General features: G+C 37.5%; 1 protein-coding gene across 3 annotated transcripts in view; it reads left to right on the plus strand.

The window, feature by feature from the left end:
* Positions 1-21: 21 nt before the first annotated feature.
* The window catches only part of LOC110983747 (uncharacterized), a 48,351-nt gene continuing 31,862 nt past the window's right edge, over positions 22-16,510 (plus strand). The window contains exons 1-2 of one of the 3 annotated variants that reach the window (XM_022243267.2): positions 22-231; positions 7,546-7,937. In XM_022243267.2, coding sequence (XP_022098959.2) covers positions 7,874-7,937 — 64 coding nt within the window. In that variant the 5' untranslated portion in view covers positions 22-231; positions 7,546-7,873. Of the gene's footprint in view, positions 232-7,545; positions 7,938-14,997; positions 15,166-16,510 lie in introns of those variants that run through there. The other 2 variants (XM_087129830.1, XM_087129819.1) reach the window with 2 other exon arrangements.

Consider the following 16,510-nt stretch of genomic DNA (forward strand, 5'->3'; position numbering starts at 1 on the left):
CCACCTCGTGACGTGATACCATCTACAAGTTGGAAAAATTTGACTCTAGCAGCATGATGTTGCTGGTACTCGTTTGTTTTATGAATTGTACTGGTGCGAACCAGCGTAGACCGGAAGGAACAATTGAGATACGCTACGTACAGATGGTGTAATTTATCCTGAACACGGACAACAGCGGAGGGCTAGGGGAAGACATACAATTTCAGAAATCATAGGAAGGCTTTAGAAGCGGTGAGTGTGTTAATTTGAGTTGTTAACTTTTCTTGATATTGTAACTCTTGCAAGATGTTGAAGAACGAAGTTCTCTTGAAAACAAAACATGAAAAGCGCGGGTAATGAATCGACGTACAGTGCGTGAAATGACATGCACATGGACTGTCACGTACCATATCGTGGGCCATTCATTTTGTGCAGTGTAGCGTGGACTGCTGTGAGTGAAGTTAATGAAGTTTTGTTTCAGTTTGCATGTACAAAACAATGTACACCTGGGCTGACTTGTAACTGTGACGAGACCATGAAAACGTTTGTTATTATGATGTAAAAGCAACCCTGCTCTTGACTTACTCAGTTTTGAAGGAGTTTTGTGTTTTGTTAATTTTGTTAAACCTCCATACAGCAGTATTCTGTTGTCAGAAAAAGATGACTTGTAATACAGAGGTAAATTAATTTTCGAAATTTCACTTTTTAAAAAATTTATGTAAGAAAATCAACAAATTAAGACAACTCCAAGTCAATGCCTGTTATAACTGTATGCATTTGGGTGTACGTGTAGCTGGACAAGCAGTTAAATAAAGTACATACGGTTTTGATGAATTTCTAATACATTATTCTGGATTTAAATTTTTCCCTTATTTACATGATAACCTATTCCCCCCCCCAAAGAAATAATCAAAAAACCTAGAAAAACAAATTGACTAATATGATTAACCTCAAGTACAGCAACGGGAAATGTTGAGACCCTTTCAAAGTACGTGTACATGTACATGTATGCATTTTGAACATCACATCTTATTAAATAGTGCCCCTGATAAAATAAATCATTAACAATTTATTTGTTGACAAGTTACTGTTGGCAGGTCACATTTTCAGTCCCATATTTCAGAACTGAAATACATTACACATAAAAATGAAACTAAAACAAAATGCATGACTCAAGTGTTTTATGTGTCTTAAATTACTTCTTGAATTATAACAGCATATGATAAATTGTGCACCATAGTGCACCTGCCATCAAACATACCTTTCAAATGGCCTGATTCCTTTTAAAGCACAAATCCACTTATTTCAGGTAAGTGTGGTTCTAGTGCCACAGACGTACAATTTTGAAAATTGTAACCCATTTATCAAAGCGATGGCAGTGTTGATAGTCCTGTTGATTATTCTCCCTTTGCCAAAAAAAATGTCAAATTCTGATTGATTCGGTTTACCACTCCTTATCACGCACTGGCCATTAATCAGACTAACATGCTGTTGACAATTGCCTTTTGGTTTCTGAACAATTGGTTTAAAAGACATCAATTTAACGAAGAGGTGTTTAAATTTAGGAGTATCGTGACGTATGATGGTATGCAATGATACATGTAGTAGTACTTGTACTTTGTGTGAGGTCACACCATCAAAGCTCATGTATGTAATTCTTACGACATTTGATCGTTACACATGATTAATGTGGGACAGGTATTGTATTTATAGGTATGCTTATGACGTTATTGTTGCAAAGTGCTGTGCAGTTGTTTTCACTTAAGTGACGGTGGAAGTGCATGTTACTGAGCAGATTGTAATGTCGCATGATTGATAATACATGTACATGTACATGTAAATGGATGGTTTCAATTGGTTAATAGTATATGTGTGTCGGTTCATGTACAGTACTTTACCTATTGGTACAATATCGCATTGCTTGTTTAGCTCTACTGTTTAGAATTCTGCTTTAGTTCCGTATGTCATGTCTTTAGTAACTTGTAACGCAAGTGCAAATGAGTTGACAAACTTTAATATATGAACAGAGGTCTGGTCCTCATAGGGAAAATGTTTGATAGGGGAGGAGTAGGACCAAATGTTCCCCTGCCCACAACAAAAACAAAAAGTAATATGCATGCATACAAGAACGCATGTATGATTACAAGTATGTGCATAGTTTTAATGGAATACATACTGGTAAAAGTACACATAAAATGATGTACATTCAGTAACATGGAGGCTGTTGAATCGTTATTTGATAATTTATATATATTTACGCATTAAGATAGAGGAACTGGCAATTTTTTTCAATGAATTATCAATTGAGCTCCACAACGTAATTAGGCCTGTCATATTTCACAGTAGTGTAGAGAATGTATTGCATAAAGTTTTGTCAGAGGGTTATTGATCAAAATGGAATGTCTGCCTCTCCAAACAGGGCAAATTAAAATCAAATTACGCATGAAACAAATATTTGATGTGATTTAGTGAAACTGTGACAAAAGTCTCAAAACAAACAATGTCCATTTTCAGATTGTCTGAATATAACAAGGAGGTGTTCATTTCAGTAATTCCTCCCCTCCCCTTCAGGTTAAGATGTGGAACTGTGCTTTACACCTGTACACTGCACATTTGCCTTCTTAACACAAATAAGAACATATATGCCTCCCTTTAAACTTGGGCTTTTCACACCTCTGTCATTTCATCATTTCTTGCAACTCTCTGTGAATGGATTCCCGCCCGATGAGCTCGTCACCTCAGCTCACATTTCACTGTCAAGAAAAAAAAAACCTCACAAAGGCTAAAGGGAGGATGACAGATGATGAATGGATTTGTGTCATTATTCATAAACCCTTACATAAAAAAGTGGGTTGATTTATGCAAGTTCTGGGCAGACAAGGTGGCAGTTTTGGTTTGTTTGCCCTTCTAAATAATAGAATACCGATTGTCTTTTCCAGAGCTGGTGCTATAAAATGACTTAGATGGATTTTTGCAGGAACCAGCTTTTGGGATGATATATATATTTTGATCATCAATGAATGGATGTCTTTGAAGAAATTAGGTGATGGCAAATTGGTGGCAGTCAAACTTGTCATTTGGTTTGTGTTGTTGGTAAGCTGTCAACAAGAAAGTCAAAGGTTTTCCCTTATTGTGTGGTTCAGGGTGCACTGAGGTGACAATGCAGAAACAGATGTGAAAAAAAGAAAGCTATTTCCATTTCTTGCACTCTGCATGAATGTTGAATTTGTTATTCATGACACCATATGTTATTCACGGCAACATAATATAATGCCCAGTAATGCATTCAGTACATAGTGTACAGGATTAGTCATTGTTACTGCATTTACCAGTATAGAATTACATTTAAGTGAACACATTATTTTTTTTCACTTTTGGCTCTACATGCACAGGTACCAAAAAGACATGTGCATCAACATTTTTCATGAATAGAAATGGGCTTTGATTTACATGCTTAGGACAAAATTGAAAAGATGATTTTTTTCCCAAAAGACTAAACAGAAACCATCTCTTGTTTGTTTTTCCTGGGATTGTACTTACATGTACATGCGGAGACATGCACACAGGTATCCATGATTGCATATTGATTTTGTACTGAAACATGATGCACAGTGCTCAGTGATTCATACAGCTATTGGCCAAGAAATTCTAGGTTCAATATCTTGCATTGCAGTGACAACTTACAGTGTACAGTGTATGTCATGGTGGCCTTATTACTCAAACAGCTAAACATGTCTGACCATGGACTCCTCTGTTTACACGGCCCATAATTTACATAATTTTATATGAAATAAAATGACAACAACAAGATTATTATGTATCTCCACTGTCAGCACTCTGATAAAAGCAGGCATGGCCATATCAATTCAAATATTAATGTATGTAATGTCTGGCCTTTTGAGACTTTCTTTGAATGTGCATGTAAATTATATAATATCTTTACACTGTTTCCCCTATTGTCATTCATGGAATAGAGGATTCATACTTCTTAACTTGTACTACATGGGAGATAATTTTCCATTTGTTATTCTCCTATGTTTATCAATTACCTTTTAGACAAAAATAGTTGCCCTTCTCATTTTATTAACTTAATGTGGATTATTCCCTTTTTTGACCATGGATTGGTTGTCCCAGTTAATGTACTCTGCTGCTTTATTTTTGTTGAGAATATATACATACCCGTAGTCTTTTTCTCTTGGTCAAAAAGTGTGTGGAATGTGCATAGAAAGTACAATTTGCAACATCGATTAGGCTTCAAAACTTGTCAAATCTGGCTCAGTAAAATGTCAGCCACTGCATCGTTGGACCATATTCCTGAGTCAGGGTTCTCATGGCCTGGAAAAGTCATGAAACATTATTGTTCTTTAGGTGCAGGAACCCTGCTGAGTAAGCCATTTTTAATCTTGTTTCTTGTATCTGTGCTCTAAATTGTTAACTGTTGAATGGGAAAGTATCAGACTATTTTAGAATTTGTGTGGATTCCAAGCCTCCCTTTCTTTTTTACAATCTTGCATATACCCTGAGGTACATGTATGTTCTATCACAAATTTCAATTTATTTTCAGAGCAGACAGGTCATCATTTGTCTGGAATTTTGATTTTAGTCCTTCACTGATGCCCTCAAGTTCAAAAATGAAAGGTTACACTTCGCTTTCAGTTTCAATGTGGCCAACTCAGGAATAAATTTCATGCAATGACATTTGAGCTGTTCATTGTTTCCTGTCTCCATGATGTTACATGTACCAGGTTATTGAATACCAGCACACATGTACTAGTGCCAGTGTACAGGATTCACACCCCCTTTTTTTTACCCACCTCAAGCTCTGCTGTAATCAACATACCAACAGCCAGATTGAGATGGCCTCTTGAAATTCAGCTTGACTACAAGAGTGCAGATAGACCCATGTGTGAATAGCAACCCAAATCAATGTGCCTGTAATTGTCAAAGTAATTAAACCATCCTGATGAGATAACGGGACCTTTTGTTGATGAGGCAGACAGCACTTAACAGCATATTGATAAAGTCTGTGATGGGTTTCAGGCACTATCCATGCTGTTCTCATTATCCTCCATGCCCTATGCAAATGTACATGTAGTAGATGATTCACAAATGTAAGCAAGGGGCAAGTTTAGCAAGGTGACGGTATAGATTTGTGAGAGCCATAATCGTCTTGGATGAAAGCTGCATAAATGGGATTAAAACCTCTGCTAAAAACAGTATTGACAGAATAAGTGTGTACGCCTTCTTTTGTTTTGCTCTTAAATTTACTATGGCATATGGAGAAATGATTGAATATCACATGTGTACTTTGGCTAATGTGCGGTGTACATTGTACACATAAATTTATATGTTTGTGGTCATCCATTCATACGGTACTTTGTGTGATTAGGTAAATATCTCTTGCATAGTGCTTATCTTTGATGAAAAAGTATTACCGTGTTAGGAAAATTATACCTTGGAGAGATTTTGAATGAATTACATGTAAACTCTTTTCAGAGAAAAATTGTAATCGGAGAGAAAATGACTAAGATGGTTATGGCACACTGTACATGTACATGTATGCACATATTGTAAATATTTCATTTGAACATATGTGCACATTCTAAGTGCATGGAATAAAATAATGTTGGGGCCAATTCAAATGCATTAATGACCTCATGGATGCTGAGAGAATGACCAAAATTATAAGGAAATTCTAAAGATTCTTTATTAGCTGGGGAAGGGAACGAGTTTGCCCCGAGGCTGTTGTACACTTTCATTAATATTTCACTTACTTGAAGTCTTGGTTGCATGTGTGAACATGTCAAGTGGAAAGTATTGCCTTCATAAGTGACAAATTTGCAACTGGGTGTTTTATCCAGTTGCTATTTTGTGCAATGGACCATGTACATGTATGGAGACCTACATGTATCAAAGCCACATTAGTGGACCGTGATGAATTTGATCAGAAGGGAGGGAAAACTAGGGAATGTAGAAAAAAATTTGAAGTCTTTGTTGGTCTGAGTACATATGTATGTCACTCATTCATGAACCATGTAGATGTATATTTCTGCATACATGTGCACTTTAATTGCAGAGTGAGATCGTCAGTTCCCCTCAACAACACACGCACGCCTGTCTACCAAATGGACTGTCCCACTTATATTGAAATTATTCACGATCTTCCAAGAAGCTGTTTGAAGCATGAGAAGTAACAAATTGTTTATTTTTATGAGGTGGTCCTTTATTTGTACACATTCTGTAAAATCAAAATGGAATGTGAATAAACCAACACTTAGACAACAGATTTGCTCGCGGAAAGAGTAGAAATAATCAGGTAGTGTTTATAAATTTGTCATAATTTTTGTGGAACACCAGTTGAGCAAATCTTGACACTGTTATGAAGAAAGTTATATTCCTCAGAAATCAGAATCAAAACACATGATAAGAAGACACAGACTTGTACATGTACATATATGTAGTACTGGTATGTAGTCAAGATTATTATCATAGATTGCTAGTTGATTATTTGTTTCCAGTTCCTTATGCATCGAGTGACCTTTTCTACTGAACGGCTGATCCATTTGGTCAAAATTCATATGGCTTAGTCATTTCATGATCAGAGAAATTTGCACTAAGTGGATAGGAAAAAATGTTTAATGCGTGAGGGACTGTGCATTGGGCCTACAAATGAAACTTGCTGCAGGCATCCTAAAAACTTTGAGGATTTGGTTAAAAGGTCTTTAAGTGTTTGAAATTTATACCTGAGATAGCCCAACATGAAATATCCCTTCACAAGTACTAAATGTAAGGAGAAGCCACAATTTTATTTTGTGTATTTTAAAAGGTAATTCTGAGGTGTAAAAAAAAATGACCCAATGTAGGATTCAAACCTGTAACCTCTGCAGTATTGTACCAGAACTCAACCAGTAGAATCAGCCAACTATTTGGTGATAATCTACAAATTTGCAAGTCTTGCAGTGATTTTCTTTTAATCTTCACATCTCTGGTCTTCATTATGACCAGTTGTTAACACAAGCAGCACCTAACAGAATCACAGTTTTACAAATGTTGATTTATCTTTGTACAAGGACTACAAATACAGGTAAATATTCACATATCTGCCGTGCGTGACCTTGAGTGTGTGTGTTTTTATGTGTGTAGAAGTTAACAAGCTTACTAATATATTTTTTTTACATTAAAATTGATATTTAACTACATTTATACCATGAATTCTGTAATGCAACAGATGTGAATAAGTCGGTGTGAAGAAGAGAATTTCTGCAATGAGCCACGGCCAAATATTTATCACATGCAGACCTAGCCTCCCATAAAAAATGTTTGGCATGATGTCTGAATGTTCTCAATCTAGAAATCTAACCTTCCCAGGAGGCCGAGGGAAACATTTTGAAAGGACTTGTCAGAGGGTCTGAAAGCTACATGTAGGCCCACATTAACTGCTTGAAAATGTCTCTGGAGAGGAGGGATCAGGGTTAATTTTCATACAGATAAGTTGAGCATACTCGGGCTGCACAGTTCTTGTACCTGTAACGTCTTATGCAGGATCCATCTTTTTTTTCCCTGCAGGGCCAAGTAAGAAAAAAAAAAGAAGAGTGACTGGTTATGTACCGTGGCTGGCTGTGCCGAGACAAGGTGCATGCGAGAGTGAGTGACGTGAGCACGGTCAATTCCTTCTCATTACTGCGGCGTGTCATCACGGCCGAGCTGACTCAGTCTAGCATAAGGAGCATCGAAGGGTGTTGGTTTGAGCCGGTCACTACGTGCAGGACGACCAGGGGAAGAGAGAGAGAAAGAAAGAAGAAAAAAAAAAGGGGCTGTGGCCAGTGACGTCTGGGTACACATTGTGAGGAACAATCTTTGTCCTTGGAAAAGCAGTCTTTGCTGAACTTTCAAGATGGCTGGGACCTTGAGAATTTCAAGATATGATGACCATCAGATTCAACAGATACACAAAATGAGTGAGTAAATTGAATGTTTATAAAGTTTCCCCATGTTTTGTGACAGTGTATTTGTACAGTCAATTCAATGCAAAAAATTCCATAAATGTGCTTCAATAAAATGTACATGTATACAAAATCATTTCTAAATGTACAATATGTTCTGCCATATGTACATTTGTACTTATACATGTATGTAGAATTTTTTGTTACTAAAAGAAAGTTCTGAATGATTTGTCAAACATTGAACTGACATTGGAAAGTACTATTAAGCTACAGTACATGTAGAACTGAAAGATATTGACAAACCAAACAAATGACACCAAATTATCTTTTAGGGCCTATATGTACATGTGCATGCATGCATTCTAGAACAGAACTCTATGCCTTGAATTGTTGCAGTCATTTCTGTCAGCTAAATTTGACTTGCATGTAAATTCTAAAAGCTATAAACATTCCTTTGTGTACACTTACTATTCGGTTGTGTCTCATTGTTTTTATAATTTACAGTTTATTTGGGAAGATAAAAACAAAGAATGGATCAATTTTCTATTCCCTTATGAAGATTATAAATACTGGTGGGTTAGAAATACATGTATGTACAGCCTTTGTGATCTTCCTGCTTGGCTTTCTTTGGCAGATACAAGCTCTTTTATAATGATATTCCCTTATTAACTCATTCTTCATTACATTTTACCCTGACATATTCAAGATCATGACTGTCAAACTGCACATGTTTGCTGCCAGGGAAACCAGAATCTCCCATGGATTTATCGTGCCATTTAACTAAGCAATCCAAATCAATTAATTCCCTGAAACTCTATTCCCTTCCCTGCATCTTCGATTACACACTGTAAGACATCAAACAATCGCCTCCCCCCCCACTACAGTTCAGAGGTTAATGATTAATAACTGGTCCTTGGGCCCACAACCAAGCATGTAAACTCCTGGGAAAATCTTTCACCTGGCCAGCAGATCAGAAAAGATGGAGGAAAAACAACTTCTTACAAATTAAAGGATTGGTTGTCATGGCGTGGTGTGATCCAGTAAGGTCATGTGATTCTCTTGGAAGAGAAGACAGGCCATATGGTTTCAGATTACCTCCTCTCCTTATTAAGGGAGAGGCATCTGATAACAGTTCCAAATGATGAATCTAGTTTAGCAGTTCCTTGCTTTGTGTGCTGGTTGATGCTTCAAGATCTGAAAGAATTGCCCTAAGCAGGAATTAATGCTAAGGCTTCAAGGAATCCAGTTGTTAGTGTGAAACCAGACTAAATGATGGCACTTGCCAAGTTTACCGTCCATGAATTTGGCATTCAGAATAAGAACAGTAATTTTTTGATGTTACAAAAGCTTGTCTAAGATAAAAGGAAAACAGATTTAAATTTATGTAAGCAGACATTTTGTGTATTTTAGCTTGAATTTTTCAGCCCTAATTACTTGACACCAATTCATTGTCATGCATTATTTGTCACATTATAATCTCTAATCAGCATGGAAAATAACAATGTACATGTAAATTAAAAAAAAGGATTTATATGCATACAAACCTTTGAAACCTATGAAGAAAACTTTTTCTTTCAGTACTGTTGATACATGCATTCCATTTATTTCCAAGTTGAGGAGTGTCAATTTTTCATACAGGAAAAACAACAACAAAGCACATTAATAACTCTTTTATTTGGAAAGAATACATGAATCATCTACGTACACTTGAGAGTTAGCCTTGCAACCAGCCGTCTCTACTGATTCCTCAGAAACCAGTTGGGGACAAATACAGGCAGTGCATGCCCTTCTAATGCATCAGCGAGGCTGCCCCTTTGCTCAGTGCTGCCCACCACCCTTGCGTGGATGCTGCCTAGAGACCGCCTCATGAACTAATGAAGAATTCATCAGACAGATCATCGGGGGCCTAAAGGGGGGGATGAGACAGAATCTCATTTGGCTGCATGCACGTTGTACCTGTACGAGTATGGCAGGTACCAGTTCATGTACAATGTAGTTCTGAGAAATGAATAATGAGCTATTTTACTTCTAATGACAAGATATGTACAGTTATGGGGATTGTGTTACAAGAAATAGAAGTTTACCGATAGCTGTCCAAAATTTCCGTGCTTGCTTATTTGGATGGATACATTCTGTTCACGTTTATCCAAATTGCAAATTGAGCAAGTACAAATATATGGCTGTGTAAATGTATTTTTCACATGTTAATATATGTTTCTCTTTGAAAAAAAAACTACTTTATTTGTGAATTTTACAGATATGTACATTTGTACATGTGCTTTGTGTTTGTGCTTACATGTACTTAAGTCATGTACATATCATGCCAGTGATTGCACATGTGAAAGCTGAATGAACTGAAGTGAACATGCATGTATCATTGTTGTGAAAATCATAAAAAGCACATTTTCTAACTTTCAAACTACTGTCAAATTAGAATTTTGTCAAGGCCTGTCTTGATGAGATTTCATGATTTGTTTTCATTTAGAAACTGTCTTATTACATGGGTATAATTCTATAAATTAAGGGTCCAAATTTTTTGTGTCCCTGTCACATCTGACATATGATTTGGTGAGTTCAGGACACATTCTGTAATTTTTAAGAGTGATGAATTAATTCAAATTACCTGCCAATCAACTAGATATACATGTAGTTTGAAATCAATTTTGGTGATATATTCATGTCAAATTACACTGTTCAAGTGTAACATAGGACACAAAAATGTCACACTTTTGGACCCCGAATTTCAGGAAGGACCCATGTAGTTCAAGAAGGATTCTTTTGTGGTGTAAAACCCCCGTGATAGCTAATTAGCCAAAATGTTTTCCAGAACATACATCTACTGTGCATGTAACTATACTTGCAAAACAGAAGAGCAATTACAATTTGTTTTTTTCCTTCTGCATTATCACCGGAAACCTTGATAAAACTTCCGTGCTTTTTGCTGTGAATTACTTGCTTTTTTTTTCACTCCGTCCCAGCCAAATCCCTGTGATATTTTGACAACGATTTCCCACTTGCATCAGGGTTTTGTTCTGGGCGCCAGTTTGTCTGACACCCTCTTACCGCTTCACCTTGGCCTTCACTGTTTACTTCATGTATCCATGGAAACCGTTCTGGAAAGATGGTTTGATGTCATCTGTGGAAAACTGGAGATTTCACAGAGTGACAGTATTATCCAGTAAAAGAGGAATCAAAGCTGTATTTTAGTCATGTTAGTTTCCTCTGAATTTCAAGCATTCATTTCAAGTAGGTACAAGTACGTACCCTTTGAAAAGCACCAGCATTTCTCTGTTCATTTGAGGCTTGTTAAATGTACGTGTGTTTGTATCTCTGTGAACTCCATTGTTATTTCTGAGTTGGTGTGTGAAGAATGTACTGAATATACATGTACATGTACATGGACTAACAAGGAAGAAATAAAGGATGACATTTATTGCCATCCTTTTGCTGGATTGATTTGATTGAAATTTCAAGCCCGAATTTCCACAGTTGAAATTTATCGTGTTCTTCTTGCATTTTTGTTCCTTTTTTGGGGGGGGCAATATAGTGTGAACAGACAAAAATCCTTGCTACATTGTACATAGTATACGTTTACATACATGTACATGTATTTCAAACTTCTTTCATTTCTCCCACTTAACCGTTCTCTCAATTTTTGGTCTATTGCTATTTTTCGTGGAATCTATAAGAAAGTAAAAAAAAATTGAAACCCTACTTGTACTTGTACTTAAATGTACGTAATTAAAAGGAGATGGATTTTGTTTACAGTGGTTTGTGTAGTCTGCTCTGGTTGCTGTGCGTGATACTCGTGTGTAATCCAAGTCTGTCTCCGTCAGTTGTAATTGGCCATGGTTCTGACTGAGAGAAATGGACAAGGCTGCTTTTCGTCCTCGAATTTTTTCCTGCCATCCTGCTCGTCTGGGGGTCAGTGCTGGCCAAGCTCAGTGACGCCACCAGAATTGATCATTGATCTTAGACATCTTAGAAATGTACACTTGGCGTTATTGATTAAACAGGAACGGTTAATTTGAGGCAGGGAGTTACATCTGTTGCTGTCTTGCATTTGCTACAAAAAAGCACTATTAAAGATGAAAAAAAAAATTAAATGTGATGTCTGAGAGAGTGTACATACATGCATGCGTGTTAAGTGTTTATTTGGTGAAGGGGCTTTGGTTTTTAAAGTTCACCCAAATCACTCATCAAAGAATTATTAATTTCACCTTTTTTTCTCTCATTTGTGCTCATAAATTTTTGTAAAATTTACTTGTGCAGTATTCCTGAAATGATCACAAATATCATCTTCAAAGGCTCAATTTTAACGTGCTTATCAAATCAAAGCCATGAAATATCTATTCTTTTAAAATCTAGCTCCAGAGTGGCAAATAAAACAAACACAGCTCAGGAAATTCATCACAGTGTTTCTCGAGTGACAAATGGGCTGCAAAATTTCAAGCCCATAAATTCCAGATCAATAATGACCTTTTCATTTGTTGAAGCGATAACAGGAAATTTTCTTTTTGTCCCTAAAGTCGAGAGGGGTGATGAATTTTATCACGGCAAGAAAGCAAAAATAAACAACAGGCATTTCTTTCAGCTTCTTTCCACCTGTGGCCCGTGGGACATGGAAAATGACTCACCCCTTTTCTCTCAGTCTCCTGTAGGAGGCCTCCAAATATTGACTTCGTATTTCATATCTCGGTCCAGCAGAATATTCTAGGGTTGTGTTTTGTTTAAGGGAAGAAAATACAGTCAAAATAGCAGGCGGTTGTTTTTGTTTGGAAGGTACATGTAGGTGCACAGTTAGATGTGCATGTTGTGCAAAAGCCAGATGGGCTTACTGGTCCAAAATTGAGGATTGCTGAAACAGTTTTGAAGAGGGTACATTAGATTATGTGGTCCCTGTCGGAAAGAATTTAGTCCACAGAATCTATGTTACTGAGGAGTAGAGGACTTTTCTTTGTAAATGTCACATTTGCTAGGAAATTAAATGATGGGAAGGAGCACAAATGGGTGATTGCATCCCCTACAAAATTAATTTTGGAGGGGTGTTACATATCGTGGTGCTGTGGAGAGGGGCTACATTTAAATGTAGAAATGGAGGAGGAATGGAGAAAGTAGACATTTAATGGATGAGAGGGAAGTGAGGGGGTGGCACATGCAGTATTGAAGTGTTTGTGTGTCTTCCTTTTTCATTTGATGGCCTCATCTTGAACATTACTAGCGTATACATATCTGTGTAAACATGTTTTGATGTTAACTGTGTGTTGGGGATAGATTTCCAGTGAAAAAATATGGTTCAGAAGGATCCTGTTCTGATAACTCCTACTTTATTAGATAGCCACGGCTCTTAAAGTGGTGCTTACCAAAAATCTACAATTGTGTATTTAGCTTGGACCAGGGCAGTTTTAAAAGATGAATTTAATCAAGTCAAAAGACATACCGGTATCAATACTTCATACATGTAGATCAGCATTTTTTGTTTTTGTAAATTTTTAAGGTTGGATTTCCAGAGGTGCTATTTTAACTTTGTTTTAATTTTTCTATTAGAATACAATTTTTTTTCATTTTGTCTTGCCCAGAGCAATCTACAATATCAGACAACCCCTGTTACCATTGCTACTTCAAAGACAATTTGATCCACGTTGTCAATTGTCCATTTTATGAAACCCTACAAACAGCACACAGTCCACTCTCCCCATCCACACATCGGCTGAATTCATGCATGGCGTTTATGAATTGGCGGCATCCTTTGATGGCAGGATCTCTGTATGAATGCAGAGAGCTTGCCAGGGTGTTGCTTGTCTTTGGTCTTCACCAGACCTAGGGCTGGTTGTAGACTAAGAATGGAAGGAGGGAAGACAGCGTGCATTGGGGGACAAAAACTGTGACTCTCTGCATTACTAATCAACCGGGGAGAGGGGAACGAAATGGAACAAAAGAGTCTGGTAGAAGAGTTCAGACACTGATTGAAAGAGTTGAAACCTTAATATATTGGATTTTAAAATGAATCAGAAAATTACTAAAAACACTCACTCTGACCCGCAATCTATTAAATTCTTCATTATCAACTACCGTATTTCTTTTCATTGATCTTGTGTCATGAAATGCTTCATTCTTATAAAATCTTTGTGTCAAAATGTGTTCAGCAGCATTAAGTTTGAAGTCATTAAAGGAAAGGATGAACACAGGACAGTTTTGTTTGTGATGGAGTATGGACATGAATGGAAAAGGGTAAGAATTAGAGAACTTACAAGGTCATTTCTTAACAGAAAAATGAAAAATATTAAAATGGTGATTTGTGAGCAGAAAATAAATGAGGAAATCTTAAAGCTAAGGAAAAAGCATGTGTGTAATGCATGCATTCCTTTTTTTCAAACTCTGAATCACTTGAGCAACTTGACTCTTAAAAAAGAAAATGTACATTTTATGACACAGAAGTGTCTCCTGCAGTTCGTATCATTGTCCATTTATTACTCAGCAGTTTCCAGTGGGACCTTAATGTCACACTGGAAGGATAAAATAGTGTGTGATATCATTGCAATCAAGCATTAAATCATTGTCCACAGATGGATAATTTGGCGCCAGCACTAATTTCCTGCATGCTGGTGCGTCCGTCGGTGAGACTTCAAAAAGATGTATACAGAAGCCTTGGCAGTTAAGGCTGCATCAGTGGACGTACGACCTTGTAGGTGTTCCCTTTCAGTCTTAGCATCCTTGGCATACAATTGTTGCCTTGAGAGGAGGCTAACTCGAGGTTTTACATGCTTGGTTAACATTAGTCACTGTATGCAGCAGCAGCAGCATCATAATCAGCCTTTATTCAAAGTCCTATTAAGGCTTTCATTTCAAACAATTTAATGGCCCGATTGCTCAGAATATTCCCCTGTTCCAAACTGCAGCTGTCCTGTCTTTGCATCTGGTTGATTTGCCACCCCCCTGGACAGAGTGGTTTGTCCGACATCAAGCCCAGTAAATCCTGAATGAATTTGGCTGAATATTGATGAACCCTGCGCTGTGATTGGTCATTACCACAGATGATGCTGTGCCAGGCATCTTCAGGTTTTTTCACCTGCCTTCTCCAGATCCGTGCCCACATGTACCGTCAAAACATACATGTGTGTATGCAACACCCATTTCAGTACGATCTCGCTGGCACCTTCCGTCGCTGTGGAATTTCCTTTATTTTAACCATTGCCTCCCACATCCGAACAGCAGGCTGACGTGAATGCATCTCGCTGGGAACGTGAGTGTTGACATCTTACAACGTCTTGTTTATTTGTTCAGAAAATTGGATATTTTGAGGGATGTAGGCTTTTTTGGTGTGTGTGGAGATGAGCCAATGATGATTATGACAAGTGCAGTATTCGTCAGGAGGACGCTGTTTTGATTTTTTCCCTGGAGGTTGAGTTGTCTGTTGACTGCTGGCATGCAGACTGGTCATTTGCATATATTTCTGTGAGTGCATCTATTCGTCGGGGCACATGTTCAGTAAATGAATCTCATGTAGGATTTACATGTATCTTTTTCTTACGTGCCAGTCAGTTGTCCTCAGAAATCTATCTGGTTCGTGAGTTTGACGTCACTTCCGTTTAAACCACGCCCACTCCACATGCACTGCACATAGAGTTACATGCATTGATCGCTGTTTACATGGAACCATGGAACCAGAAGTTAACTTGTAACTTCAGCGATCGGCCAGTGGGAGCTTGCAAATTGTGGCGTGTCCGCCTTTGTGACGAAGTCACTTATGAACCGGATACAGTTTAACACATCTTTCAAAGCCTGCACTTTTAGCATGTAATGACATTTTCCAGATTCCACATTCTATAAAACTTGTTTCAAGAAGATCTTGCTTTCTTAACATGTTGTAAAGGTTAAACTGCTATTTCTATTTGCATGTACATGTTTATAATTGGTGAAGGGTAATTCTTTAAAAGTGCTTGTATGGCTCAGGGTTTTGGTTGCTCAGTCAAAATTAAAAAGCGCCTTTTTGATTTATTTGTTCCTCTATGGTGTATTTTGACTGCCGACATTTTGGACAGACACATTAAGATAATTTATGTATCCACTGACATTCCCAATTGCTGTACACAAACCTTACCCATGGGAGCCCCTGGCTTGCAAATAGACCCCCATGTACATGTAAGCCAGCTCCCATTAAGATGCAGAATACATCATTTAGATTTTATAGTGTGATACTGGGACTAACGGTGCATCAATTCAAGCTTCTCAGACGATGCAGGAGCAGGAGGCCGCGTGCTGGGTTCTAGTACCCTGTTTCTTTCCCTGTCTGTTGCATCTTGGTAACAGCAAAGCAGGCACTTGTTAGCATTCCCATGCAGCCTCTGTTTTAATAACATCAAGTGCATTTTCTCTCTTTTCTTCCCCGCTGCTAATTTTCTCCCTTCACATTTCATGTTGTTTTCCCTGGCCATAGCTAATGGGCTGCTGAGAGCTTTTAAAACCTGTCAAGTCAAGTGTCAATGTTTGGACTCGCAATTGGTGATAGAAGGGATGAATTATAGATGATGAAGATCATTTGCTTGGATGCTTAAGATCTCATTTGTAGAGCTTTATATTTTTGTATT

This window comes from Acanthaster planci, linkage group LG02, assembly GCF_054643075.1.
Source record: "Acanthaster planci isolate LZ-2023a linkage group LG02, COTS_SCS, whole genome shotgun sequence".
NCBI classification, from domain to species: Eukaryota; Metazoa; Echinodermata; class Asteroidea; order Valvatida; family Acanthasteridae; genus Acanthaster; species Acanthaster planci.